Here is a 26,542-nt window from a genome sequence, read left to right as displayed (position 1 = left end):
GTGTTGGGGGATCGGGTGTGAGATGGTCAGACGGGTGTTGAGGGATCGGGTGTGAGATGGTCAGACGGGTGTTGGGATTGGGAGTGAGATGGTCAGACAGGTGTTGGGGGATCGGGAGTGAGATGGTCGGACAGGTGTTGGATCGGGAATGAGATGGTCAGACAGGTGTTGGGGGATCGGGTGTGAGATGGTCAGACGGGTGTTGAGGGATCGGGTGTGAAATGGTCAGACGGGTGTTGGGATTGGGAGTGAGATGGTCAGACAGGTGTTGGATCGGGAATGAGATGGTCAGACAGGTGTTGGGGGATCGGGAGTGAGATGGTCAGACAGGTGTTGGGGGATTGGGAGTGAGATGGTCAGACAGGTGTTGGGGGATCGGGTGTGAGATGGTCAGACGGGTGTTGGGATTGGGAGTGAGATGGTCAGACAGGTGTTGGAGGATCGGGAGTGAGATGGTCAGACAGGTGTTGGGATTGGGAGTGAGATGGTCAGACAGGTGTTGGAGGATCGGGAGTGAGATGGTCAGACAGGTGTTGGGGGATTGGGAGTGAGATGGTCAGACAGATGTTGTGATCAGGAGTGAGATGGTCAGACAGGTGTTGGGATTGGGTGTGAGATGGTCAGACAGGTGTTGGGGGATTGGGAGTGAGATGGTCAGACGGGTGTTGGGATTGGGAGTGAGATGGTCAGACAGGTGTTGGGATTGGGAGTGAGATGGTCAGACAGGTGTTGGGGGATCGGGTGTGAGATGGTCAGACGGGTGTTGGGATTGGGAGTGAGATGGTCAGGCAGGTGTTGGGGGATCGGGTGTGAGATGGTCAGACGGGTGTTGGGATTGGGAGTGAGATGGTCAGACAGGTGTTGGGGGATTGGGAGTGAGATGGTCAGACGGGTGTTGGGATTGGGAGTGAGATGGTCAGACAGGTGTTGGATCGGGAATGAGATGGTCAGACAGGTGTTGGGGGATTGGGAGTGAGATGGTCAGACAGGTGTTGGGATTGGGAGTGAGATGGTCAGACAGGTGTTGGGGGATTGGGAGTGAGATGGTCAGACAGGTGTTGGAGGATCGGGAGTGAGATGGTCAGACAGGTGTTGGGGGATCGGGAGTGAGATGGTCAGACAGGTGTTGTGATCGGGAGTGAGATGGTCAGACAGGTGTTGGGGGATCGGGAGTGAGATGGTCAGACAGGTGTTGGGATTGGGAGTGAGATGGTCAGACAGGTGTTGTGATCGGGAGTGAGATGGTCAGACAGGTGTTGGGGGATTGGGAGTGAGATGGTCAGACAGGTGTTGGGATTGGGAGTGAGATGGTCAGACAGGTGTTGTGATCGTGAGTGAGATGGTCAGACAGGTGTTGGGGGATCGGGTGTGAGATGGTCAGACGGGTGTTGGGATTGGGAGTGAGATGGTCAGGCAGGTGTTGGGGGATCGGGTGTGAGATGGTCAGACAGGTGTTGGATCGGGAGTGAGATGGTCAGACAGGTGTTGGGATTGGGAGTGAGATGGTCAGACAGGTGTTGGGATTGGGAGTGAGATGGTCAGACAGGTGTTGGGGGATTGGGAGTGAGATGGTCAGACAGGTGTTGGGGGATTGGGAGTGAGATGGTCAGACAGGTGTTGGGGGATCGGGAGTGAGATGGTCAGACAGGTGTTGGGGGATTGGGAGTGAGATGGTCAGACAGGTGTTGGGATTGGGAGTGAGATGGTCGGACAGGTGTTGGGGGATTGTGAGTGAGAAGGTCAGACAGGTGTTGGGGGATTGGGAGTGAGATGGTCGGACAGGTGTTGGGGGATCGTGAGTGAGAAGGTCAGACAGGTGTTGGGGGATTGGGAGTGAGATGGTCGGACAGGTGTTGGGGGATCGTGAGTGAGATGGTCAGACAGGTGTTGGGGGATTGGGAGTGAGATGGTCGGACAGGTGTTGGGGGATCGTGAGTGAGAAGGTCAGACAGGTGTTGGGGGATTGGGAGTGAGATGGTCAGACAGGTGTTGGGGGATTGGGAGTGAGATGGTCGGACAGGTGTTGGGGGATTGGGAGTGAGATGGTCAGACAGGTGTTGGGGGATTGGGAGTGAGATGGTCAGACAGGTGTTGGATCGGGAATGAGATGGTCAGACAGGTGTTGGGGGATCGTGAGTGAGATGGTCGGACAGGTGTTGGGGGATTGGGAGTGAGATGGTCAGACAGGTGTTGGGGGATTGGGAGTGAGATGGACAGACAGGTGTTGGGGGATCGGGAGTGAGATGGTCGGACAGGTGTTGGGGGATCGTGAGTGAGAAGGTCAGACAGGTGTTGGGGGATTGGGAGTGAGATGGTCAGACAGGTGTTGGGGGATTGGGAGTGAGATGGTCAGACAGGTGTTGGGGGATCGGGAGTGAGATGGTCGGACAGGTGTTGGATCGGGAATGAGATGGTCAGACAGGTGTTGGGGGATCGTGAGTGAGATGGTCAGACAGGTGTTGGGGGATTGGGAGTGAGATGGTCAGACAGGTGTTGGGGGATTGGGAGTGAGATGGTCAGACAGGTGTTGGGGGATTGGGAGTGAGATGGTCAGACAGGTGTTGGGGGATCGGGAGTGAGATGGTCGGACAGGTGTTGGGGGATCGGGTGTGAGATGGTCAGACGGGTGTTGAGGGATCGGGTGTGAGATGGTCGGACAGGTGTTGGATCAGGAATGAGATGGTCAGACAGGTGTTGGGGGATTGGGAGTGAGATGGTCAGACAGGTGTTGGGGGATCGGGAGTGAGATGGTCAGACAGGTGTTGGGGGATTGGGAGTGAGATGGTCAGACAGGTGTTGGGGGATCGGGTGTGAGATGGTCAGACGGGTGTTGGGATTGGGAGTGAGATGGTCAGACAGGTGTTGGAGGATCGGGAGTGAGATGGTCGGACAGGTGTTGGATCGGGAATGAGATGGTCAGACAGGTGTTGGGGGATTGGGAGTGAGATGGTCAGACAGGTGTTGGGGGATCGGGAGTGAGATGGTCAGACAGGTGTTGGGGGATTGGGAGTGAGATGGTCAGACAGGTGTTGGGGGATCGGGTGTGAGATGGTCAGACGGGTGTTGGGATTGGGAGTGAGATGGTCAGACAGGTGTTGGAGGATCGGGAGTGAGATGGTCGGACAGGTGTTGGATCGGGAATGAGATGGTCAGACAGGTGTTGGGGGATCGGGTGTGAGATGGTCAGACGGGTGTTGAGGGATCGGGTGTGAGATGGTCAGACGGGTGTTGAGGGATCGGGTGTGAGATGGTCAGACGGGTGTTGGGATTGGGAGTGAGATGGTCAGACAGGTGTTGGGGGATTGGGAGTGAGATGGTCGGACAGGTGTTGGATCGGGAATGAGATGGTCAGACAGGTGTTGGGGGATCGGGTGTGAGATGGTCAGACGGGTGTTGGGATTGGGAGTGAGATGGTCAGACAGGTGTTGGGGGATCGGGAGTGAGATGGTCGGACAGGTGTTGGATCGGGAATGAGATGGTCAGACAGGTGTTGGGGGATCGGGTGTGAGATGGTCAGACGGGTGTTGAGGGATCGGGTGTGAGATGGTCAGACGGGTGTTGGGATTGGGAGTGAGATGGTCAGACAGGTGTTGGATCGGGAATGAGATGGTCAGACAGGTGTTGGGGGATCGGGAGTGAGATGGTCAGACAGGTGTTGGGGGATTGGGAGTGAGATGGTCAGACAGGTGTTGGGGGATCGGGTGTGAGATGGTCAGACGGGTGTTGGGATTGGGAGTGAGATGGTCAGACAGGTGTTGGAGGATCGGGAGTGAGATGGTCAGACAGGTGTTGGGATTGGGAGTGAGATGGTCAGACAGGTGTTGGAGGATCGGGAGTGAGATGGTCAGACAGGTGTTGGGGGATTGGGAGTGAGATGGTCAGACAGATGTTGTGATCAGGAGTGAGATGGTCAGACAGGTGTTGGGATTGGGTGTGAGATGGTCAGACAGGTGTTGGGTGATCGGGAGTGAGATGGTCAGACAGGTGTTGGGGGATCGTGAGTGAGATGGTCAGACAGGTGTTGGGGGATCGGGTGTGAGATGGTCAGACGGGTGTTGGGATTGGGAGTGAGATGGTCAGGCAGGTGTTGGGGGATCGGGTGTGAGATGGTCAGACGGGTGTTGGGATTGGGAGTGAGATGGTCAGACAGGTGTTGGGGGATCGGGTGTGAGATGGTCAGACGGGTGTTGGGATTGGGAGTGAGATGGTCAGACAGGTGTTGGGGGATTGGGAGTGAGATGGTCAGACGGGTGTTGGGATTGGGAGTGAGATGGTCAGACAGGTGTTGGATCGGGAATGAGATGGTCAGACAGGTGTTGGGGGATTGGGAGTGAGATGGTCAGACAGGTGTTGTGATCGGGAGTGAGATGGTCGGACAGGTGTTGGGGGATCGTGAGTGAGAAGGTCAGACAGGTGTTGGGGGATTGGGAGTGAGATGGTCAGACAGGTGTTGGGGGATTGGGAGTGAGATGGTCAGACAGGTGTTGGGGGATTGGGAGTGAGATGGTCAGACAGGTGTTGGGGGATTGGGAGTGAGATGGTCAGACAGGTGTTGTGATCGGGAGTGAGATGGTCGGACAGGTGTTGGGGGATCGTGAGTGAGATGGTCAGACAGGTGTTGTGATCGGGAGTGAGATGGTCAGACAGGTGTTGTGATCGGGAGTGAGATGGTCAGACAGGTGTTGGAGGATCGGGAGTGAGATGGTCAGACAGGTGTTGTGATCGGGAGTGAGATGGTCGGACAGGTGTTGGGGGATCGTGAGTGAGATGGTCAGACAGGTGTTGTGATCGGGAGTGAGATGGTCAGAGAGGTGTTGTGATCGGGAGTGAGATGGTCAGACAGGTGTTGGAGGATCGGGAGTGAGATGGTCAGACAGGTGTTGGAGGATCGGGAGTGAGATGGTCAGACAGGTGTTGTGATCGGGAGTGAGATGGTCAGACAGGTGTTGGGGGATTGGGAGTGAGATGGTCAGACAGGTGTTGGGGGATCGGGAGTGAGATGGTCAGACAGGTGTTGGAGGATCGGGAGTGAGATGGTCAGACAGGTGTTGTGATCGGGAGTGAGATGGACAGACAGGTGTTGGATCGGGAGTGAGATGGTCAGGCAGGTGTTGGGGGATTGGGAGTGAGATGGACAGACAGGTGTTGGAGGATCGTGAGTGAGATGGTCAGACAGGTGTTGGGATCGGGAGTGAGATGGTCAGGCAGGTGTTGGATCGGGAGTGAGATGGTCAGGCAGGTGTTGGGGGATCGTGAGTGAGATGGTCAGACAGGTGTTGGGGGATTGGGAGTGAGATGGTCAGACAGGTGTTGTGATCGGGAGTGAGATGGTCAGACAGGTGTTGGGGGATTGGGAGTGAGATGGTCAGACAGGTGTTGTGATCGGGAGTGAGATGGTCAGACAGGTGTTGGGGGATTGGGAGTGAGATGGTCAGACAGGTGTTGGGGGATTGGGAGTGAGATGGTCAGACAGGTGTTGGGGGATTGGGAGTGAGATGGTCAGACAGGTTTTGTGATCGGGAGTGAGATGGTCATACAGGTGTTGTGATCGGGAGTGAGATGGTCAGACAGGTGTTGGGGGATCGGGAGTGAGATGGTCAGATAGGTGTTGTGATCGGGAGTGAGATGGTCAGACAGGTGTTGGGATTGGGAGTGAGATGGTCAGACAGGTGCTGGGGGATCGGGAGTGAGATGGTCAGACAGGTGTTGGAGGATCGGGAGTGAGATGGTCAGACAGGTGTTGGGGGATCGGGAGTGAGATGGTCAGACAGGTGTTGGGATTGGGAGTGAGATGGTCAGACAGGTGTTGGAGGATCGGGAGTGAGATGGTCAGACAGGTGTTGGGATTGGGAGTGAGATGGTCAGACAGGTGTTGAAGGATCGGGAGTGAGATGGTCAGACAGGTGTTGGGATTGGGAGTGAGATGGTCAGACAGGTGTTGGGATTGGGAGTGAGATGGTCAGACAGGTGTTGGAGGATCGGGAGTGAGATGGTCAGACAGGTGTTGGAGGATCGGGAGTGAGATGGTCAGACAGGTGTTGGGATTGGGAGTGAGATGGTCAGACAGGTGTTGGGATTGGGAGTGAGATGGTCAGACAGGTGTTGGGGATTGGGAGTGAGATGGTCAGACAGGTGTTGGGATTGGGAGTGAGATGGTCAGACAGGTGTTGGGATTGGGAGTGAGATGGTCAGACAGTTGTTGTGATCGGGAGTGAGATGGTCAGACAGGTGTTGGGTGATCGGGAGTGAGATGGTCAGACAGGTGTTGGGATTGGGAGTGAGATGATCAGACAGGTGTTGGAGGATCGGGAGTGAGATGGTCAGACAGGTGTTGGGATTGGGAGTGAGATGGTCAGACAGGTGTTGGGGGATCGGGAGTGAGATGGTCAGACAGGTGTTGGAGGATCGGGAGTGAGATGGTCAGACAGGTGTTGGGGGATTGGGAGTGAGATGGTCAGACAGATGTTGTGATCGGGAGTGAGATGGTCAGACAGGTGTTGGGATTGGGTGTGAGATGGTCAGACAGGTGTTGGGTGATCGGGAGTGAGATGGTCAGACAGGTGTTGAGGGATTGGGAGTGAGATGGTCAGACAGGTGTTGGAGGATCGGGAGTGAGATGGTCAGACAGGTGTTGGAGGATCGGGAGTGAGATGGTCAGACAGGTGTTGGAGGATCGGGAGTGAGATGGTCAGACAGGTGTTGTGATCGGGAGTGAGATGGTCAGACAGGTGTTGGAGGATCAGGAGTGAGATGGTCAGACAGGTGTTGGGTGATCGGGTGTGAGATGGTCAGACAGGTGTTGGAGGATCGGGAGTGAGATGGTTAGACAGGTGTTGGGTGATCGGGTGTGAGATGGTCAGACAGGTGTTGAGGGATCGGGAGTGAGATGGTCAGACAGGTGTTGGAGGATCAGGAGTGAGATGGTCAGACAGGTGTTGAGGGATCGGGAGTGAGATGGTCAGACAGGTGTTGTGATCGGGAGTGAGATGGTCAGACAGGTGTTGAGGGATCGGGAGTGAGATGGTCAGACAGGTGTTGGGATTGGGAGTGAGATGGTCAGACAGGTGTGATCGGGAATGAGATGGTCAGACAGGTGTTGGAGGATCGGGTGTGAGATGGTCAGACAGGTGTTGTGATCGGGAGTGAGATGGTCAGACAGGTGTTGGGGGATCGAGAGTGAGATGGTCAGACAGGTGTTGAGGGATCGGGAGTGAGATGGTCAGACAGGTGTTGGAGGATCGGGAGTGAGATGGTCAGACAGGTGTTGAGGGATTGGGAGTGAGATGGTCAGACAGGTGTTGGGGGATCGGGAGTGAGATGGTCAGACAGGTGTTGAGGGATTGGGAGTGAGATGGTCAGACAGGTGTTGGGGGATCAGGAGTGAGATGGTCAGACAGGTGTTGGAGGATCGAGAGTGAGATGGTCAGACAGGTGTTGAGGGATTGGGAGTGAGATGGTCAGACAGGTGTTGGGGGATCGGGAGTGAGATGGTCAGACAGGTGTTGGGGGATCGGGAGTGAGATGGTCAGACAGGTGTTGGGGGATCGGGAGTGAGATGGTCAGACAGGTGTTGTGATCGGGAGTGAGATGGTCAGACAGGTGTTGAGGGATTGGGAGTGAGATGGTCAGACAGGTGTTGGGGGATTGGGAGTGAGATGGTCAGACAGGTGTTGAGGGATTGGGAGTGAGATGGTCAGACAGGTGTTGAGGGATTGGGAGTGAGATGGTCAGACAGGTGTTGAGGGATCGGGAGTGAGATGGTCAGACAGGTGTTGAGGGATTGGGAGTGAGATGGTCAGACAGGTGTTGAGGGATTGGGAGTGAGATGGTCAGACAGGTGTTGAGGGATTGGGAGTGAGATGGTCAGACAGGTGTTGAGGGATTGGGAGTGAGATGGTCAGACAGGTGTTGAGGGATTGGGAGTGAGATGGTCAGACAGGTGTTGAGGGATCGGGAGTGAGATGGTCAGACAGGTGTTGGGGGATCGGGAGTGAGATGGTCAGACAGGTGTTGGGGGATCGGGAGTGAGATGGTCAGACAGGTGTTGGGGGATCAGGAGTGAGATGGTCAGACAGGTGTTGAGGGATTGGGAGTGAGATGGTCAGACAGGTGTTGAGGGATTGGGAGTGAGATGGTCAGACATGTGTTGGGGGATCGGGAGTGAGATGGTCAGACAGGTGTTGGGGGATCGGGAGTGAGATGGTCAGACAGGTGTTGAGGGATTGGGAGTGAGATGGTCAGACAGGTGTTGGGGGATTGGGAGTGAGATGGTCAGACAGGTGTTGGGGGATCGGGAGTGAGATGGTCAGACAGGTGTTGAGGGATTGGGAGTGAGATGGTCAGACCGGTGTTGAGGGATTGGGAGTGAGATGGTCAGACAGGTGTTGGGGGATTGGGAGTGAGATGGTCAGACAGGTGTTGAGGGATCGGGAGTGAGATGGTCAGACAGGTGTTGAGGGATTGGGAGTGAGATGGTCAGACAGGTGTTGGGGGATCGGGAGTGAGATGGTCAGACAGGTGTTGAGGGATTGGGAGTGAGATGGTCAGACAGGTGTTGGGGGATCGGGAGTGAGATGGTCAGACAGGTGTTGGGGGATCGGGAGTGAGATGGTCAGACAGGTGTTGGGGGATTGGGAGTGAGATGGTCAGACAGGTGTTGGGATTGGGAGTGAGATGGTCAGACAGGTGTTGGGGGATCGGGAGTGAGATGGTCAGACAGGTGTTGGGATTGGGAGTGAGATGGTCAGACAGGTGTTGGGATTGGGAGTGAGATGGTCAGACAGGTGTTGGGGGATTGGGAGTGAGATGGTCAGACAGGTGTTGGAGGATCGGGAGTGAGATGATCAGACAGGTGTTGGGGGATCGGGAGTGAGATGGTCAGACAGGTGTTGGGGGGTTGGGAGTGAGATGGTCAGACAGGTGTTGTGATCGGGAGTGAGATGGTCAGACAGGTGTTGGATCGGGAGTGAGATGGTCAGACAGGTGTTGGGGGATCGGGAGTGAGATGGTCAGACAGGTGTCGTGATCGGGAGTGAGATGGTCAGACAGGTGTTGGGGGATTGGGAGTGAGATGGTCAGACAGGTGTTGTGATCGGGAGTGAGATGGTCAGACAGGTGTTGGGGGATTGGGAGTGAGATGGTGAGACAGGTGTTGGGGGATTGGGAGTGAGATGGTCAGACAGGTGTTGTGATCGGGAGTGAGATGGTCAGACAGGTGTTGGATCGGGAGTGAGATGGTCAGACCAGTGTTGGGGGATCGGGAGTGAGATGGTCAGACAGGTGTTGAGGGATTGGGAGTGAGATGGTCAGACAGGTGTTGAGGGATTGGGAGTGAGATGGTCAGACAGGTGTGATCGGGAGTGAGATGGTCAGACAGGTGTTCGGGGATTGGGAGTGAGATGGTCAGACAGGTGTTGGGGGATTGGGAGTGAGATGGTCAGACAGGTGTGATCGGGAGTGAGATGGTCAGACAGGTGTTGAGGGGGGGCGTCTGGGGTGAGACAGGTGTTGTGGGGGGTCTGGGGTGAGACAGGTGTTGGGGGGCTGGGGTTCTGGGGTCAGACAGGTGTTGTGGGGGGTCTGGGGTGAGACAGGTGTTGGGGGGCTGGGGTTCTGGGGTGAGACAGGTGTTGTGGGGGGTCTGGGGTCAGACAGGTGTTGGGGGGGGGAGGGTGTCTGGGGTCAGACAGGTGTTGGGGGGGGTCTGGGGTCAGACAGGTGTTGGGGGATCAGGGTCTGTTCCGATTCCCGGTGGGGTCAGAACAGATTTGAAGTTCTCCTCTTTCAGGCAAGCCGTCTCTTTGCCATTCTGTTGCATTAATCTGCGACCTGCAGCCTTCCTTTGAGATGAACTCACTCTCTGCTTCTGTCCACAGCTCCTCCTGAGTTTGTCCAGTGGCCACAATCGGTCAGCAAACCGGCTGGAAGTACAGCGGTCTTCACCTGTGTGGCCCAGGGTGTTCCTGAGCCAAACCTAGTCTGGCTGAAAAATGGCCAAGTGCTGACAACCCCCAGGGAGAATATCAAACTGACCCACAGCAACAGGTAACCACAGCAACCTCTAACTGGTCCCCATCGTACTGTGCAGAGAAAGGTAGTTTCAGCTCAAATTCCCTGCTGCATAACCCCAGAGCTCACCATTTTAGGGCAAACACTTTCATAATGAATGGCCTAATTCTGTGCCATATCGACTTAGTGGTCTGCAACAAATTGCAGGGCAGGGTCAGTCAGCAAGTTGATGCCGCTGGCTTGTAAATAGAACAGAAAGGTTTGTTCCTGCACTAAACTGCACACTGCTGACTTTGTATAACATCACTGCTGGATCTAATAGTGATCCACTCTGCTGGATTGTCTGCAGACAGACTTACCCTCAGATCCTAAACGATAAGGAGGATATCAGCCCATGACCAAATAATCTGCTTTACTGACATGGGTTAAGGAATTAATACTGACCCAGGACACTGGGGGGAACTCCCCCTGTTGCTCTTCAAATAGGGCCACCTTATTATATACATCCAACTGAGGGCAGACCAGGCCTTGGTTTGTCTCATCCAAAATACTGACCCTCTGATAGTGCAGCACTCCCTCAGTGGTGACCCTCCGACACTGCAGCACTCCCTCAGTGGTGACCCTCCGGCAGTGGAGCACTCCCTCAGTAGTGACCCTCCGACAGTCTGGCGATCCCTCATTACCACTGTGGGAGTGTCATCCTGGAGTCCAGAACTGGGCTTCTCTTGAGCAGACCATGTCGGAGGGTCAGTACTGAGGGAGCGCTGCACTGTCGGAGGGTCAGTACTGAGGGAGTGCTGCACTGTCGGAGTGTCAGTACTGAGGGAGTGCTGCACTGTCGGAGGGTCAGTACTGACGGAGTGCTGCACTGTCGGAGGGTCAGTCCTGAGGGAGAGCTGCACTGTCAGAGGGTCAGTACTGAGGGAGTGCTGCCCTGTCGGAGGGTCAGTACTGAGGGAGTGCTGCCCTGTCGGAGGGTCAGTACTGAGGGAGTGCCGCACTATCGGAGGGTCAGTACTGAGGGAGGGCTGCACTGTCGGAGGGTCAGTACTGAGGGAGTGCCGCACTGTCAGAGGGTCAGTACTGAGGGAGGGCTGCACTGTCAGAGGGTCAGTACTGAGGGAGTGCTGCACTGTCGGAGGGTCAGTACTGAGGGAGTGCTGCCCTGTCGGAGGGTCAGTACTGAGGGAGTCCCGCACTGTCAGAGGGTCAGTACTGAGGGAGTGCTGCCCTGTCGGAGGGTCAGTACTGAGGGAGTCCCGCACTGTCAGAGGGTCAGTACTGAGGGAGTGCTGCCCTGTCGGAGGGTCAGTACTGAGGGAGTGCTGCACTGTCGGAGGGTCAGTACTGAGGGAGTGCTGCCCTGTCGGAGGGTCAGTACTGAGGGAGTCCCGCACTGTCAGAGGGTCAGTACTGAGGGAGTGCTGCCCTGTCGGAGGGTCAGTACTGAGGGAGTGCTGCCCTGTCGGAGGGTCAGTACTGAGGGAGTGCTGCCCTGTCGGAGGGTCAGTACTGAGGGAGTCCCGCACTGTCAGAGGGTCAGTACTGAGGGAGTGCTGCCCTGTCGGAGGGTCAGTACTGACGGAGTGCTGCACTGTCGGAGGGTCAGTCCTGAGGGAGAGCTGCACTGTCAGAGGGTCAGTACTGAGGGAGTGCTGCACTGTCGGAGGGTCAGTACTGAGGGAGTGCTGCCCTGTCGGAGGGTCAGTACTGAGGGAGTGCCGCACTATCGGAGGGTCAGTACTGAGGGAGGGCTGCACTGTCGGAGGGTCAGTACTGAGGGAGTGCCGCACTGTCAGAGGGTCAGTACTGAGGGAGGGCTGCACTGTCGGAGGGTCAGTACTGAGGGAGTGCCGCACTGTCAGAGGGTCAGTACTGAGGGAGTGCTGCACTGTCGGAGGGTCAGTACTGAGGGAGTGCTGCCCTGTCGGAGGGTCAGTACTGAGGGAGTCCTGCACTGTCAGAGGGTCAGTACTGAGGGAGTGTCGCACTGTCAGAGGGTCAGTACTGAGGGAGTCCCGCACTGTCGGAGGGTCAGTACTGAGGGAGTCCCGCACTGTCGGAGGGTCAGTACTGAGGGAGTGCCGCACTGTCGGAGGGTCAGTACTGAGGGAGAGCCACACTGTCAGAGGGTCAGCACTGAGGGAGTCCCGCACTGTCGGAGGGTCAGTACTGAGGGAGTCCCGCACTGTCGGAGGGTCAGTACTGAGGGAGAGCCACACTGTCGGAGGGTCAGTACTGAGGGAGTGCTGCCCTGTCGGAGGGTCAGTACTGAGGGAGTCCCGCACTGTCAGAGGGTCAGTACTGAGGGAGTGCTGCACTGTCGGAGGGTCAGTACTGAGGGAGTGCTGCACTGTCGGAGGGTCAGTACTGAGGGAGTGCCGCACTGTCAGAGGGTCAGTACTGAGGGAGTGCAGCACTGTCGGAGGGTCAGTACTGAGGGAGGGCTGCCCTGTCGGAGGGTCAGTACTGAGGGAGTGTCGCACTGTCAGAGGGTCAGTACTGAGGGAGCGCTGCACTGTCAGAGGGTCAGTACTGAGGGAGTCCCGCACTGTCGGAGGGTCAGTACTGAGGGAGTGCCGCACTGTCAGAGGGTCAGTACTGAGGGAGTGCCGCACTGTCAGAGGGTCAGTACTGAGGGAGTGCCGCACTGTCAGAGGGTCAGTACTGAGGGAGTGCAGCACTGTCGGAGGGTCAGTACTGAGGGAGTGCAGCACTGTCGGAGGGTCAGTACTGAGGGAGGGCTGCCCTGTCGGAGGGTCAGTACTGAGGGAGTCCCGCACTGTCGGAGGGTCAGTACTGAGGGAGTCCCGCACTGTCGGAGGGTCAGTACTGAGGGAGTGCCGCACTGTCAGAGGGTCAGTACTGAGGGAGTGCAGCACTGTCGGAGGGTCAGTACTGAGGGAGTGCAGCACTGTCGGAGGGTCAGTACTGAGGGAGTCCCGCACTGTCGGAGGGTCAGTACTGAGGGAGTCCCGCACTGTCGGAGGGTCAGTACTGAGGGAGAGCCACACTGTCGGAGGGTCAGTACTGAGGGAGTGCTGCCCTGTCGGAGGGTCAGTACTGAGGGAGTCCCGCACTGTCAGAGGGTCAGTACTGAGGGAGTGCTGCACTGTCGGAGGGTCAGTACTGAGGGAGTGCTGCACTGTCGGAGGGTCAGTACTGAGGGAGTGCCGCACTGTCAGAGGGTCAGTACTGAGGGAGTGCAGCACTGTCGGAGGGTCAGTACTGAGGGAGGGCTGCCCTGTCGGAGGGTCAGTACTGAGGGAGTGTCGCACTGTCAGAGGGTCAGTACTGAGGGAGCGCTGCACTGTCAGAGGGTCAGTACTGAGGGAGTCCCGCACTGTCGGAGGGTCAGTACTGAGGGAGTGCCGCACTGTCAGAGGGTCAGTACTGAGGGAGTGCCGCACTGTCAGAGGGTCAGTACTGAGGGAGTGCCGCACTGTCAGAGGGTCAGTACTGAGGGAGTGCAGCACTGTCGGAGGGTCAGTACTGAGGGAGTGCAGCACTGTCGGAGGGTCAGTACTGAGGGAGGGCTGCCCTGTCGGAGGGTCAGTACTGAGGGAGTCCCGCACTGTCGGAGGGTCAGTACTGAGGGAGTCCCGCACTGTCGGAGGGTCAGTACTGAGGGAGTGCCGCACTGTCAGAGGGTCAGTACTGAGGGAGTGCAGCACTGTCGGAGGGTCAGTACTGAGGGAGTGCAGCACTGTCGGAGGGTCAGTACTGAGGGAGGGCTGCCCTGTCGGAGGGTCAGTACTGAGGGAGTCCCGCACTGTCGGAGGGTCAGTACTGAGGGAGTCCCGCACTGTCGGAGGGTCAGTACTGAGGGAGTCCCGCACTGTCGGAGGGTCAGTACTGAGGGAGTGCCGCACTGTCGGAGGGTCAGTACTGAGGGAGTGCAGCACTGTCGGAGGGTCAGTACTGAGGGAGTGCCGCACTGTCAGAGGGTCAGTACTGAGGGAGTGCAGCACTGTCGGAGGGTCAGTACTGAGGGAGTGCAGCACTGTCGGAGGGTCAGTACTGAGGGAGGGCTGCCCTGTCGGAGGGTCAGTACTGAGGGAGGGCTGCCCTGTCGGAGGGTCAGTACTGAGGGAGTCCCGCACTGTCGGAGGGTCAGTACTGAGGGAGTCCCGCACTGTCGGAGGGTCAGTACTGAGGGAGTCCCGCACTGTCGGAGGGTCAGTACTGAGGGAGTGCCGCACTGTCGGAGGGTCAGTACTGAGGGAGTGCCGCACTGTCGGAGGGTCAGTACTGAGGGAGTGCTGCACTGTCAGAGGGTCAGTACTGAGGGAGCGCCGCACTGTCGGAGGGTCAGTACTGAGGGAGTGCTGCACTGTCGGAGGGTCAGTACTGAGGGAGTGCTGCACTGTCGGAGGGTCAGTACTGAGGGAGTCCCGCACTGTCAGAGGGTCAGTACTGAGGGAGTGCCGCACTGTCAGAGGGTCAGTACTGAGGGAGTGCCGCACTGTCGGAGGGTCAGTACTGAGGGAGTCCCGCACTGTCGGAGGGTCAGTACTGAGGGAGTGCCGCACTGTCGGAGGGTCAGTACTGAGGGAGTGCCGCACTGTCGGAGGGTCAGTACTGAGGGAGTGCAGCACTGTCGGAGGGTCAGTACTGAGGGAGTGCAGCACTGTCGGAGGGTCAGTACTGAGGGAGTCCCGCACTGTCGGAGGGTCAGTACTGAGGGAGGGCTGCTCTGAGCTTCTCTTGAGCCGACCTTGCGCTTTGGACCTGAATTAAGTATTTGGTTATAAATCTAGATCTAACTGTAGGTTCTTCAGTTTCCAGGTGTTTTCTATATTGGACCTCCAGCTCTGACCCTCCCCATGGTCTAACATCTTGCCCATACTCAGTAACTTGGCTCTCACATGGGAATGGGCAGTTGGGGTACAGGAATGAGTTGGGTTCCTGCAGAGATTCAGTGCCCCCCAGGTGGGTAGTGATAGAATTTGTGCTGTGAGATTTAACCTGAGTACCTGTAACTTCTCCTATTTCTTTCAGCACTCTGATTATAAACCGCATCACCTCATCGGATGAGGCTATCTACCAATGCATTGCCAAAAACAGTGCTGGCACCAACCAGGCCAGTGCACGGCTCGCTGTCACCCTCTCCCAGGAGCTGCCCGAACCCCCTGAGGATGTGAGAGCAGAATCTGTGTCCCACAATGCTATCCGCTTAACCTGGCGGGAACGGGCACTCACCGTCACCGAGGAGATTATCGGCTATGTCCTGCACATCCGGAAGGCAGCAGGTAGGTGTCGACATTCCCTGCTGGTCGGCATCAGGAATGCCCTGTGCCACCGGGCATGGTTGTACAGCCCAGGGCACGGTCACTGCCACCTATAACCTTGACATGACCCCAACTCCTTGTGCACCTGTAATCTTGTATTTCTGCAGCACAGTTCACCACCCCAGGATATCCCAAAGCGTCTTGCAGCCAAACCAAGAGCTCATGGTGTAGTGGGTAACATATTAGCATGGATAGAAGATTGGCTAGCTAACAGGAAGCAGAGAGTAGGCATAAATGGGTTGTTTTCGGGTTGGCAAGCTGTAACTAGTGGAATGCCACAGGGATCTGTGCTGGGGCCTCAGCTATTTACAATTTATGTCAGTGGATGAAGGGACAGAATGTATGGTGGCTAAATTTACTGATGACACAAAGATAGGTAGGGGAGTAAGTTGTGAAGAGGACATAAGGAGTCTGCAAAGGGATATAGATAGGTTAAATGAAGGGGCAAAGATCTGGCAGATGGAGTATAATGTGGAAAGTGCGAACTTGTCCACATATTATTAAAATGGAGAGAGAGAGATTGCAGAACTCTGAGATGCAGAGGGATCTGGATGTCCCAGTAAATGAAACACAAATTTATGCAGGTACAGCAAGTGATTAAGAAGGTAAATGCAATGTTGATGCTTATTGCAAGGGGAATGGAATCTAAAAGTAGAGATTTTTTGCTATGGTTGTACAGGGTATTGGTGAGACCACATCTAGAGTATTGTGTACAGTCTTGGTCTCCTTACTTAAGGAAGGATATAATTGCATTAGAAGCAGTTCAGAGAAGGTTCATTCGACTGATTCCTGGGATGAGTGGGTTATAAACATATAAGATCCTGAGGGAACTTGACAGGGTGGATGTGGAAAAGATGTTTCCCCCTGTGGGAGATACTAAAACTAGGGTGCAGAGTTTAAAACTAAGGGCTCTCCCATTTAAGACAGAGATGAGGGAAATGTTTTTTCTCTGAGGGTGGTGAGTCTGTGGAACTCTCTTCCCCGGAGAGCGGTGGAGGCAGGGTCACTGAATATTCTTAAGGCAGAGGTAGACAGATTCTTGACAAACAAGGGTATCGAAGGGTAAGCAGGAAAGTGGAGTTGAGTCCACAAACAGATCAGCCATGATCTTGTAGAATGGTGGAGCAGGCTTGAAGGGCCAAATAGTCTACTCCTGCTCTTAGTTCGTATGTATGCATATTTTCTGAAGTGTAGTCACTATTGTAATGTAAGAAGTGCAGCAGCCAATTTGTGCACAGCAAGCTCCCACAAACAGCAATGTGATAATGACCAGATCATCTGTTTTAATGATGTCGGTTGAGGGATAACAGAGAACAGTAACTAACAGTAGCTACACTGTAGGACAGAGTATACAGCAAGAAATAAACGGGGTGTGTAAGAAAGGTACTGCAATGATCATGGAGTGACTTTCATCTGCACATAGATTGGGTGAATCAGATTGGCAAAGGTAGCCTAGAAAATTAGTTCATAGAGTGTATTCAGGACAGTTTCTTAGAGCAGTAAATTCTAGAGCCAACTAGGGAGCAGGCTGTTCTCGACCTGGTAATGTGCAATGAGACAGGATTAATCAGTAACTTCCTGGTAAAGGAGCCTCTAGGTGACAGCAATCATAACATGATAGAATTTCATGTTCAGTTTGAAGGGGAGAAATGTGGGTCTAAGACCAGTGTTTTAAACCTAAATAAAGGTAATTACAAGGGTATGAAGGCAGAGCTAACTAAAGTGAACTGGGAAACTAGGTTAAAAGGTAGGACAGTAGAGATGCAAGGGCAGACTTTTAAGGAGATATTTAATAACTCTCAGCAAAGATTTATCCCAGTGAGAAAGACTCTGAGAAGGCATCCATGGCTAAATAAGGAAGTTAAGGATAGTAGCAAGTTGAAAGAGACACTGCAGAGATTAGTGACAAGTCAGAAGATTGGACAGATTTTAAGAACCAGCAAAGGAGAAAAAAAAGGGAGAAATTAGAGTATGGGAGAAAGCTAGCTAGAAATATAAAAACAGTAAGAGTTACTATAAGTATTTAAAAAGGAAAAGTAACTAAAGCTGATAGTCTTCTAGAGAATGAGACTGGGGAATTAATAATGGAAAACAGGGAAATGGTAGAGGCGTTGAGCAGGTATTTTGTGTCTGTGTTCACTGTAGAAAACTTCCCAAAGATACTTGAAAATTAAGAGGCAGAAGGGAGGGAGAACCTTAAAACAATCACAAGGGAAAAGGTAGTGGGAAAACTATTAGAACTAAAGTCTGGCAAGTCCCCTGGACCTGATGGCCTGCATCCTAGGGTCGCAAAAGAAGTGTCTGCAGAAATAGCAGCGGCATTGGTTATACTCTTCCAAAATTCCTTAGATTCTGGAAGGTTCCCAGCGGATATGAAAATCGGAAATGTAACACCTCTATTCAAGAAAGGAGGGAGACAGAAAACAATAGGCCAGTTAACCTTAACATCTATCATAGAGAAAATGCTAGAATCTATTATTAAGGAGGTTATCGCAGGATACTTAGAAAATTATAATGGGATCAGACAGAGTCAACATGGTTTTGTGAAAGGGAAATCGTGTTTAACTAATTTATTAGAGTTCTTTGAGGAAGTTACAAGAAAGATGGATAAAGAGGAACCTGTAGATGTGGTGTACTTGGATTTCCAGACGGCATTTACTAAAGTGCTACATCAAATGTTACTACACATCAGCATGGATAGAGGACTGGTTCACTAACAGGAAGCAGAGTGTAGGGATAAATGGGCCATTTTTGGGTTGGCAAGCTGTAACCAGTCGAGTGCCGCAGGGATCAGTGCTGGGGCCTCAACTATTTACAATCTATATCAATGACTTGGATGAAGGGACCGGTAATTAAATTTGCTGATGACACCAAAACAGGTAGAAAAATAAGTTGTCAAGAGGAGGTAAAGAATCTACAAAAGGAATATAGATAGGTTAAGGGAGTTGGCAAATATCTGGCAGATGGAGTATAATGTGGGAAAATGTGAACTTGTTCACTTTGGCATGAAGAATAGAAAAGCAGTATATTACTTAAATGGAGAGAGGCTGCAGTACTCCACAGTATAGAGGGATCTGGATGTGCTGGTACATGAATCACAATAAGTTAATATGCAGGTACAGCAAGTGATTAGGGAGGCAAATGGAATGTTGGCATTTATTGCAAGGAAAAATGGAGTATAAATATAGGGAAGCCTTGCTAAAGCTGTACAGGGCCTTAGTTAGATCACATCTGGCGTACTGTGTACAGTTTTGATCTCCTTATTTGAAAAAGCATATAATTGCATTAGAAGCAGTTCAGACAAGGTTCATTTGACTGATTACTGGGATGAGGGGGTTCTCTTATGAGGAAAGGTCAAGCAGGTTGGGCCTATACTCATTGGAGTTCAGAAGAATGAGAGGTTATCTTATTGAAACATATAAGATCCTGAGGGATCTTATATGATAGAGTGGATACCGGGAGGATGTTTCCTCTTGTGGGGGAGACTAGAACTAGGAGACACAGCTTAATAATAAGCGGTCTGTCTCCCTTTTAAGACAGAGTTGAGGAGAATTTTTTTTTCTCAAAGGGTGCACAGTGGCGCAGTGGTTAGCACCGCAGTCTCTCAGCTCCAGCGACCCGGGTTCAGTTCTGGGTACTGCCTGTGCGGAGTTTGCAAGTTCTCCCTGTGTCTGCGTGGGTTTTCTCCGGGTGCTCCGGTTTCCTCCCACAGCCAAAGACTTGCAGGTTGATAGGTAAATTGGCCATTGTAAATTGTCCCTAGTGTAGGTAGGTGGTAGGAGAATGGTGGGGATGTCGTAGGGAATATGGGATTAATGTAGGATTAGATAAATGGGTGGTTGTTGGTTGGCACAGACTCGGTGGACCGAAGGGCCTGTTTCAGTGCTGTATCTCTAAATAAATAAATAAATCTGTGAAATTCTCTTCCCCGGAGCAGTGGGGGATGTGTCATTGAATACATTCAAGGTTGAGTTAGATAGATTTTTCATAAACAAGGGAGTCGTGGGTTATGGGAGACAGACAGGGAGGTGGAGTTGAGACCACAATCAGATCAGCCATGATCTTATCGAATGGCAGAGCAAGCTCAATGGGCTGAATGGCCCTCTCCTGTTCCTCTAAATATTGGCCCCAGGTGTTTAAGACAAATACTGGGACTAGGTTGGTTGTGGATGGGGGAAGCCAGACCTGCATTCCACACTGATGGGGGAAAACGGGTAATATGAGAAGGTGCAGATTGTGAAGCCTCGTGTGACCGATCTGCTGATTGTCCTGATTTTGTGTGTGCTCATCCTCCAGATTCAGAAGGCAAGGAGTTTCAAGAGGCTGTCAGCAAGACAACCTTCCAGCATGTCTTCACCAACCTGGAGCCTGACACAGCCTACTCCATGTACATCAAAGCCTACTCACCTGTGGGAGCCAGCAGGTCATCCCTGCTTGTCACTGCCGACACAACAGGACAAGGTGAGGAAACTCCCAACCTGCTGTGGGTGGTCACAAGCAGTACAAACCGGGAAGAATTTATATAGCACCTTGCTTCACCATAGGATGTCATAAACAATTTACCTCCCTCCTTAAACCTCTCTTTCCTCCTTAAAACCGAAGCTTTGGGTCTCCTGTCCCAATAACAGCTGATTGTCAATTTTTTTTGTCCAATTGCTGCTGTTTTGAAGCACCTTGGCATGTTCATTATATTAAAGGAGCTATAGAAATGCAAGATGCAGTTGTTTGTGGCAATCAAAATCATTTTTGAAGTATCGTCAATGTTGAAATGAGGAAATGTGACAGCCAATTTTTGCACAGCTAGATCCCGCAAACAGCTATGTAATAATGGCCAAATCATTTATTTTTATTGATATTAATTGAGGGATAAATATTGCCCTCAGATATTGCTTTTCTGCCCATGGCTTAATTTGTGTCCACCTGAGTGAGCAGACAGGGCTTTGGTTTAATGTCTCATTGAAAAAATCATCTTTTAAAAAAGCCCACGTTTGTTGACAATGCAATCACTAGGCAGTAACAGCTCAATTTATCACAAAAAAATGAATTAAACCCAAACCCCTTGAATCGCACCCCCATGGTCCCTGCCATGCGGTAGGAGAATGGAGACTGATCAGACTGGCAAACCTTGATGTATTGAGAATATGGATGGATAGGGATTTGCAGTTGCAGGAAATCCTTAAAAAGGATTTTAAAAAGCCTTTTCTTTCTTGTTCCTGTGGCACCCCCAATCTCTGCTCTCTCGCTCTCTCCTGTGTGCCCCCCCAGTCTTGCTCTCTTTCTCTCTCTTGTATGCCCCCCCCAGTCTTGCTCTCTCTTGTGTGCCCCCCCCCCAGTCTTGCTCTCTCTCGTGTGCCCCCCCCCAGTCTTGCTCTCTCTCTCTCTCGTGTGCCCCCCCCCAGTCTTGCTCTCTCTCGCTCGTGTGCCCCCCCCCAGTCTTGCTCTCTCTCTCGTGTGCCCCCCCCCCAGTCTTGCTCTCTCTCGTGTGCCCCCCCCAGTCTTGCTCTCTCTCGTGTGCCCCCCCCCAGTCTTGCTCTCTCTCGTGTGCCCCCCCCAGTCTTGCTCTCTCTCGTGTGCCCCCCCCCAGTCTTGCTCTCCCTCTTGTGCCCCCCCCCCAGTCTTGCTCTCTCTCTTGTGCGCCCCCCCCCCAGTCTTGCTCTCTCTCTTGTGCGCCCCCCCCCCAGTCTTGCTCTCTCTCTTGTGCGCCCCCCCCCAGTCTTGCTCTCTCTCGTGTGCCCCCCCCCCAGTCTTGCTCTCTCTCGTGTGCCCCCCCCCCAGTCTTGCTCTCTCTCGTGTGCCCCCCCCCCAGTCTTGCTCTCTCTCGTGTGCCCCCCCCCCAGTCTTGCTCTCTCTCGTGTGCCCCCCCCCCAGTCTTGCTCTCTCTCGTGTGCCCCCCCCCCAGTCTTGCTCTCTCTCGTGTGCCCCCCCCCCAGTCTTGCTCTCTCTCGTGTGCCCCCCCCCAGTCTTGCTCTCTCTCGTGTGCCCCCCCCCCCAGTCTTGCTCTCTCTCGTGTGCCCCCCCCAGTCTTGCTCTCTCTCGTGTGCCCCCCCCCCAGTCTTGCTCTCTCTCGTGTGCCCCCCCCCCCAGTCTTGCTCTCTCTCGTGTGCCCCCCCCCCCAGTCTTGCTCTCTCTCGTGTGCCCCCCCCCAGTCTTGCTCTCTCTCGTGTGCCCCCCCCGCAGTCTTGCTCTCTCTCTTGTGCCCCCCCCCCCCCCAGTCTTGCTCTCTCTCTTGTGCCCCCCCCCCCCAGTCTTGCTCTCTCTCTTGTGCCCCCCCCCCCAGTCTTGCTCTCTCTCTTGTGCCCCCCCCCCCAGTCTTGCTCTCTCTCTTGTGCCCCCCCCCAGTCTTGCTCTCTCTCTCTCTCGTGTGCCCCCCCCCAGTCTTGCTCTCTCTCTCTCTCTCTCTCTCTCTCGTGTGCCCCACCCCAGTCTTGCTCTCTCTCTCGTGTGCCCCCCCCCCAGTCTTGCTCTCTCTCTCGTGTGCCCCCCCCAGTCTTGCTCTCTCTCTCTCGTGTGCCCCCCCCAGTCTTGCTCTCTCTCGTGTGCCCCACCCCAGTCTTGCTCTCTCTCTCTCTCTCTCTCGTGTGCCCCCCCCAGTCTTGCTCTCTCTCTCTCTCTCGTGTGCCCCCCCCAGTCTTGCTCTCTCTCTCGTGTGCCCCCCCCAGTCTTGCTCTCTCTCTCTCGTGTGCCCCCCCCAGTCTTGCTCTCTCTCTCTCGTGTGCCCCCCCCAGTCTTGCTCTCTCTCTCGTGTGCCCCCCACCCAGTCTTGCTCTCTCTCTCGTGTGCCCCCCCCAGTCTTGCTCTCTCTCTCGTGTGCCCCCCCCCCCAGTCTTGCCTCTCTCTCTCGTGTGCCCCCCCCAGTCTTGCTCTCTCTCGTGTGCCCCCCCCCAGTCTTGCTCTCTCTCGTGTGCCCCCCCCAGTCTTGCTCTCTCTCTCTCTCTCTCTGTGTGCCCCCCCCCAGTCTTGCTCTCTCTCTCTCTCTCGTGTGCCCCCCCCCAGTCTTGCTCTCTCTCTCGTGTGCCCCCCCCCAGTCTTGCTCTCTCTCTCTTGTGTGCCCCCCCCCAGTCTTGCTCTCTCTCTCTCGTGTGCCCCCCCCCAGTCTTGCTCTCTCTCTCTCGTGTGCCCCCCCCCAGTCTTGCTCTCTCTCTCGTGTGCCCCCCCCCAGTCTTGCTCTCTCTCTCTCGTGTGCCCCCCCCCAGTCTTGCTCTCTCTCTCGTGTGCCCCCCCCCCAGTCTTGCTCTCTCTCTCTCTCGTGTGCCCCCCCCCAGTCTTGCTCTCTATCTCGTGTGCCCCCCCCCCAGTCTTGCTCTCTCTCTCGTGTGCCCCCCCCCAGTCTTGCTCTCTCTCTTGTGCCCCCCCCCCCCCAGTCTTGCTCTCTCTCTCTCTTCGTGTGCTCCTCTCTCTCTCTCTCTCTCTCTCGTGTGCCCCCCCCCAGTCTTGCTCTCTCTCTCGTGTGCCCCACCCAGTCTTGCTCTCTCTCTCGTGTGCCCCACCCCAGTCTTGCTCTCTCTCTCTCGTGTGCCCCACCCCAGTCTTGCTCTCGCTCTCTCTCTCTCTCTCTCTCTCTCTCGTGTGCCCCACCCCAGTCTTGCTCTCTCTCTCTCTCTCGTGTGCCCCCCCCAGTCTTGCTCTCTCTCTCTCTCTCGTGTGCCCCCCCTCAGTCTTGCTCTCTCTCTCGTGTGCCCCCCCCAGTCTTGCTCTCTCTCTCTCGTGTGCCCCCCCCAGTCTTGCTCTCTCTCTCGTGTGCCCCCCCCAGTCTTGCTCTCTCTCGTGTGCCCCCCCCAGTCTTGCTCTCTCTCTCTCTCTCGTGTGCCCCCCCCCCAGTCTGCTCTCTCTCTCGTGTGCCCCCCCCCAGTCTTGCTCTCTCTCTCTCTCGTGTGCCCCCCCCAGTCTTGCTCTCTCTCTCTCTCTCTCTCGTGTGCCCCCCCCCAGTCTTGCTCTCTCTCTCTCTCGTGTGCCCCCCCCAGTCTTGCTCTCTCTCTCTCGTGTGCCCCCCCCAGTCTTGCTCTCTCTCTCTCGTGTGCCCCCCCCCCCAGTCTTGCTCTCTCTCTCTCGTGTGCCCCCCCCCCCAGTCTTGCTCTCTCTCTCGTGTGCCCCACCCCAGTCTTGCTCTCTCTCTCTCTCTCGTGTGCCCCACCCCAGTCTTGCTCTCTCTCTCTCTCGTGTGCCCCACCCCAGTCTTGCTCGCTCTCTCTCTCTCTCTCTCTCTCTCGTTGCCCACCCCAGTCTTGCTCTCTCGCTCTCTCTCTCTCGTGTGCCCCACCCCAGTCTTGCTCTCTCTCTCGTGTGCCCCACCCCAGTCTTGCTCTCTCTCTCGTGTGCCCCCCCAGTCTTGCTCTCTCTCTCGTGTGCCCCACCCAGTCTTGCTCTCTCTCTCTCTCGTGTGCCCCACCCCAGTCTTGCTCTCTCTCTCTCGTGTGCCCCACCCCAGTCTTGCTCTCTCTCTCTCGTGTGCCCCACCCCAGTCTTGCTCTCTCGCTCTCTCTCGTGTGCCCCACCCCAGTCTTGCTCTCTCTCTCTCGTGTGCCCCCCCCCAGTCCCCCCCCCCAGTTTGCTCTCTCTCTCTGTGTGCCCCCCCCCAGTCTTGCTCTCTCTCTCTCGATTGTGCCCCCCCCCCAGTCTTGCTCTCTCTCCCCCCCCCCCTTCTCTCTCGTGTGCCCCACCCCAGTCTTGCTCTCTCACTTCTCGTGGTGCCCCCACCCCCAGTCTTGCTCGCTCTCTCTCTCTCTCTCGTGTGCCCCACCCCAGTCTTGCTCTCTCGCTCTCACTCTCTCGTGTGCCCCACCCCAGTCTTGCTCTCTCTCTCGTGTGCCCCACCCCCAAGTCTTGCTCTCTCTCTTCGTGTGCCCCCCCCCCCAGTCTTGCTCTCTCTCTCTCTCGTGTGCCCCCACCCCAGTCTTGCTCTCTCTCTCTCGTGTGCCCCACCCCAGTCTTGCTCTCTCTCTCTCTCTCGTGTGCCCCACCCCAGTCTTGCTCTCTCGCTCTCTCTCGTGTGCCCCACCCCAGTCTGCTCGTCTCTCTCTCGTGTGCCCCCCCCCAGTCTTGCTCTCTCTCTCTCTCGTGTGCCCCCCCCCAGTCTTGCTCTCTCTCTCGTGTGCCCCCCCCCAGTCTTGCTCTCTCTCTCGTGTGCCCCCCCCCCAGTCTTGCTCTCTCTCTCGTGTGCCCCACCCCCAGTCTTGCTCTCTCTCTCTCTCGTGTGCCCCACCCCAGTCTTGGCTCTCTCTCTCTCTCTCTCTCTCTCGTGTGCCCCACCCCAGTCTTGCTCTCTCTCTCTCGTGTGCCCCCCCCAGTCTTGCTCTCTCTCTCTCGTGTGCCCCCCCCCAGTCTTGCTCTCTCTCTCGTGTGCCCCACCCCAGTCTTGCTCTCTCTCTCTCGTGTGCCCCACCCCAGTCTTGCCTCCTCTCTCTCTCTCGTGTGCCCCACCCCAGTCTTGCTCTCTCTCTCTCTCTCGTGTGCCCCCCCCCAGTCTTGCTCTCTCTCTCTCTCTCTCGTGTGCCCCCCCCAGTCTTGCTCTCTCTCTCGTGTGCCCCCCCCCAGTCTTGCTCTCTCTCTCGTGTGCCCCCCCCAGTCTTGCTCCTCTCTCTCGTGTGCCCCCCCCCAGTCTTGCCTCTCTCTCTCGTGTGCCCCCCCCAGTCTTGCTCTCTCTCATCGTGTGCCCCCCCCCAGTCTTGCTCTCTCTCGTGTGCCCCCCCCCAGTCTTGCTCTCTCTCGTGTGCCCCCCCCAGTCTTGCTCTCTCTCTCTCTCTCTCTCTCTTCGTGTGCCCCCCCCCAGTCTTGCTCTCTCTCTCTCTCTCGTGTGCCCCCCCCCAGTCTTGCTCTCTCTCTCGTGTGCCCCCCCCCAGTCTGCTCTCTCTCTCTCTCTCTCTCGTGTGCCCCCCCCCCAGTCTTGCTCTCTCTCTCTCTCTCTCTCTCGTGTGCCCCCCCCCAGTCTTGCTCTCTCTCTCTCTCTCTCTCGTGTGCCCCCCCCCAGTCTTGCTCTCTCTCTCGTGTGCCCCCCCCCAGTCTTGCTCTCTCTCTCTCGTGTGCCCCCCCCCCCCAGTCTTGCTCTCTCTCTCGTGTGCCCCACCCCAGTCTTGCTCTCTCTCTCTCTCGTGTGCCCCACCCCAGTCTTGCTCGCTCTCTCTCTCTCTCTCTCTCGTGTGCCCCACCCCAGTCTTGCTCTCTCGCTCTCGTGTGCCCCACCCCAGTCTTGCTCTCTCTCTCGTGTGCCCCACCCCAGTCTTGCTCTCTCTCTCGTGTGCCCCACCCCAGTCTTGCTCTCTCTCTCGTGTGCCCCACCCCAGTCTTGCTCTCTCTCTCTCTCGTGTGCCCCACCCCAGTCTTGCTCTCTCTCTCTCGTGTGCCCCACCCCAGTCTTGCTCTCTCTCTCTCTCTCGTGTGCCCCACCCCAGTCTTGCTCTCTCGCTCTCTCTCGTGTGCCCCACCCCAGTCTTGCTCTCTCTCTCTCGTGTGCCCCCCCCCCAGTCTTGCTCGCTCTCTCTCTCTCGTGTGCCCCCCCCCAGTCTCGCTCTCTCTCTCTCTCTCCTGTGTGCCCCCTCCCCAGTCTCGCTCTCTCTCTCTCCTGTGTGCCCCCCCCACCCAGTCTCGCTCTCTCTCTCTCTCCTGTGTGCCCCCCCCACCCAGTCTCGCTCTCTCTCTCTCTCCTGTGTGCCCCCCCCCCAGTCTTGCTCTCTCTCTCTCTCTCGTGTGCCCCCCCCCCAGTCTTGCTCTCTCTCTCTCTCTCGTGTGCCCCCCCCCAGTCTTGCTCTCTCTCTCCTGTGTGCCCCCCCACCCAGTCTCGCTCTCTCTCTCTCCTGTGTGCCCCCCCCACCCAGTCTCGCTCTCTCTCTCTCTCTCTCTCCTGTGTGCCCCCCCCACCCAGTCTCGCTCTCTCTCTCTCTCTCTCTCCTGTGTGCCCCCCCCACCCAGTCTCGCTCTCTCTCTCTCCCTCTCTCCTGTGTGCCCCCCCCCACCCAGTCTCGCTCTCTCTCTCTCTCTCCTGTGTGCCCCCCCCCACCCAGTCTCGCTCTCTCTCTCTCTCTCTCTCTCCTGTGTGCCCCCCCCACCCAGTCTCGCTCTCTCTCTCTCTCTCCTGTGTGCCCCCCCCACCCAGTCTCGCTCTCTCTCTCTCCTGTGTGCCCCCCCCACCCAGTCTCGCTCTCTCGCTCTCTCGCTCTCTCTCTCTCTCCTGTGTGCCCCCCCCACCCAGTCTCGCTCTCTCTCTCTCCTGTGTGCCCCCCCCACCCAGTCTCGCTCTCTCGCTCTCTCTC

General features: G+C 55.7%; 1 protein-coding gene across 1 annotated transcript in view; it reads left to right on the top strand.

The window, feature by feature from the left end:
- LOC137356907 (immunoglobulin superfamily DCC subclass member 3-like) overlaps window positions 1-26,542 on the top strand; it is a 57,392-nt gene that overhangs the window by 13,946 nt on the left and 16,904 nt on the right. The window contains exons 7-9 of the mRNA XM_068022745.1: window positions 9,876-10,044; window positions 15,010-15,260; window positions 19,596-19,760. Coding sequence (XP_067878846.1) covers window positions 9,876-10,044; window positions 15,010-15,260; window positions 19,596-19,760 — 585 coding nt within the window. The remainder of the gene's footprint in view (window positions 1-9,875; window positions 10,045-15,009; window positions 15,261-19,595; window positions 19,761-26,542) is intronic.

Source organism: Heterodontus francisci, chromosome 46 (genome assembly GCF_036365525.1).
Source record: "Heterodontus francisci isolate sHetFra1 chromosome 46, sHetFra1.hap1, whole genome shotgun sequence".
NCBI lineage: Eukaryota > Metazoa > Chordata > Chondrichthyes > Heterodontiformes > Heterodontidae > Heterodontus > Heterodontus francisci.
Note: the sequence above shows the minus strand (reverse complement) of the source record. Positions and strands in the feature narration are given on the sequence as shown.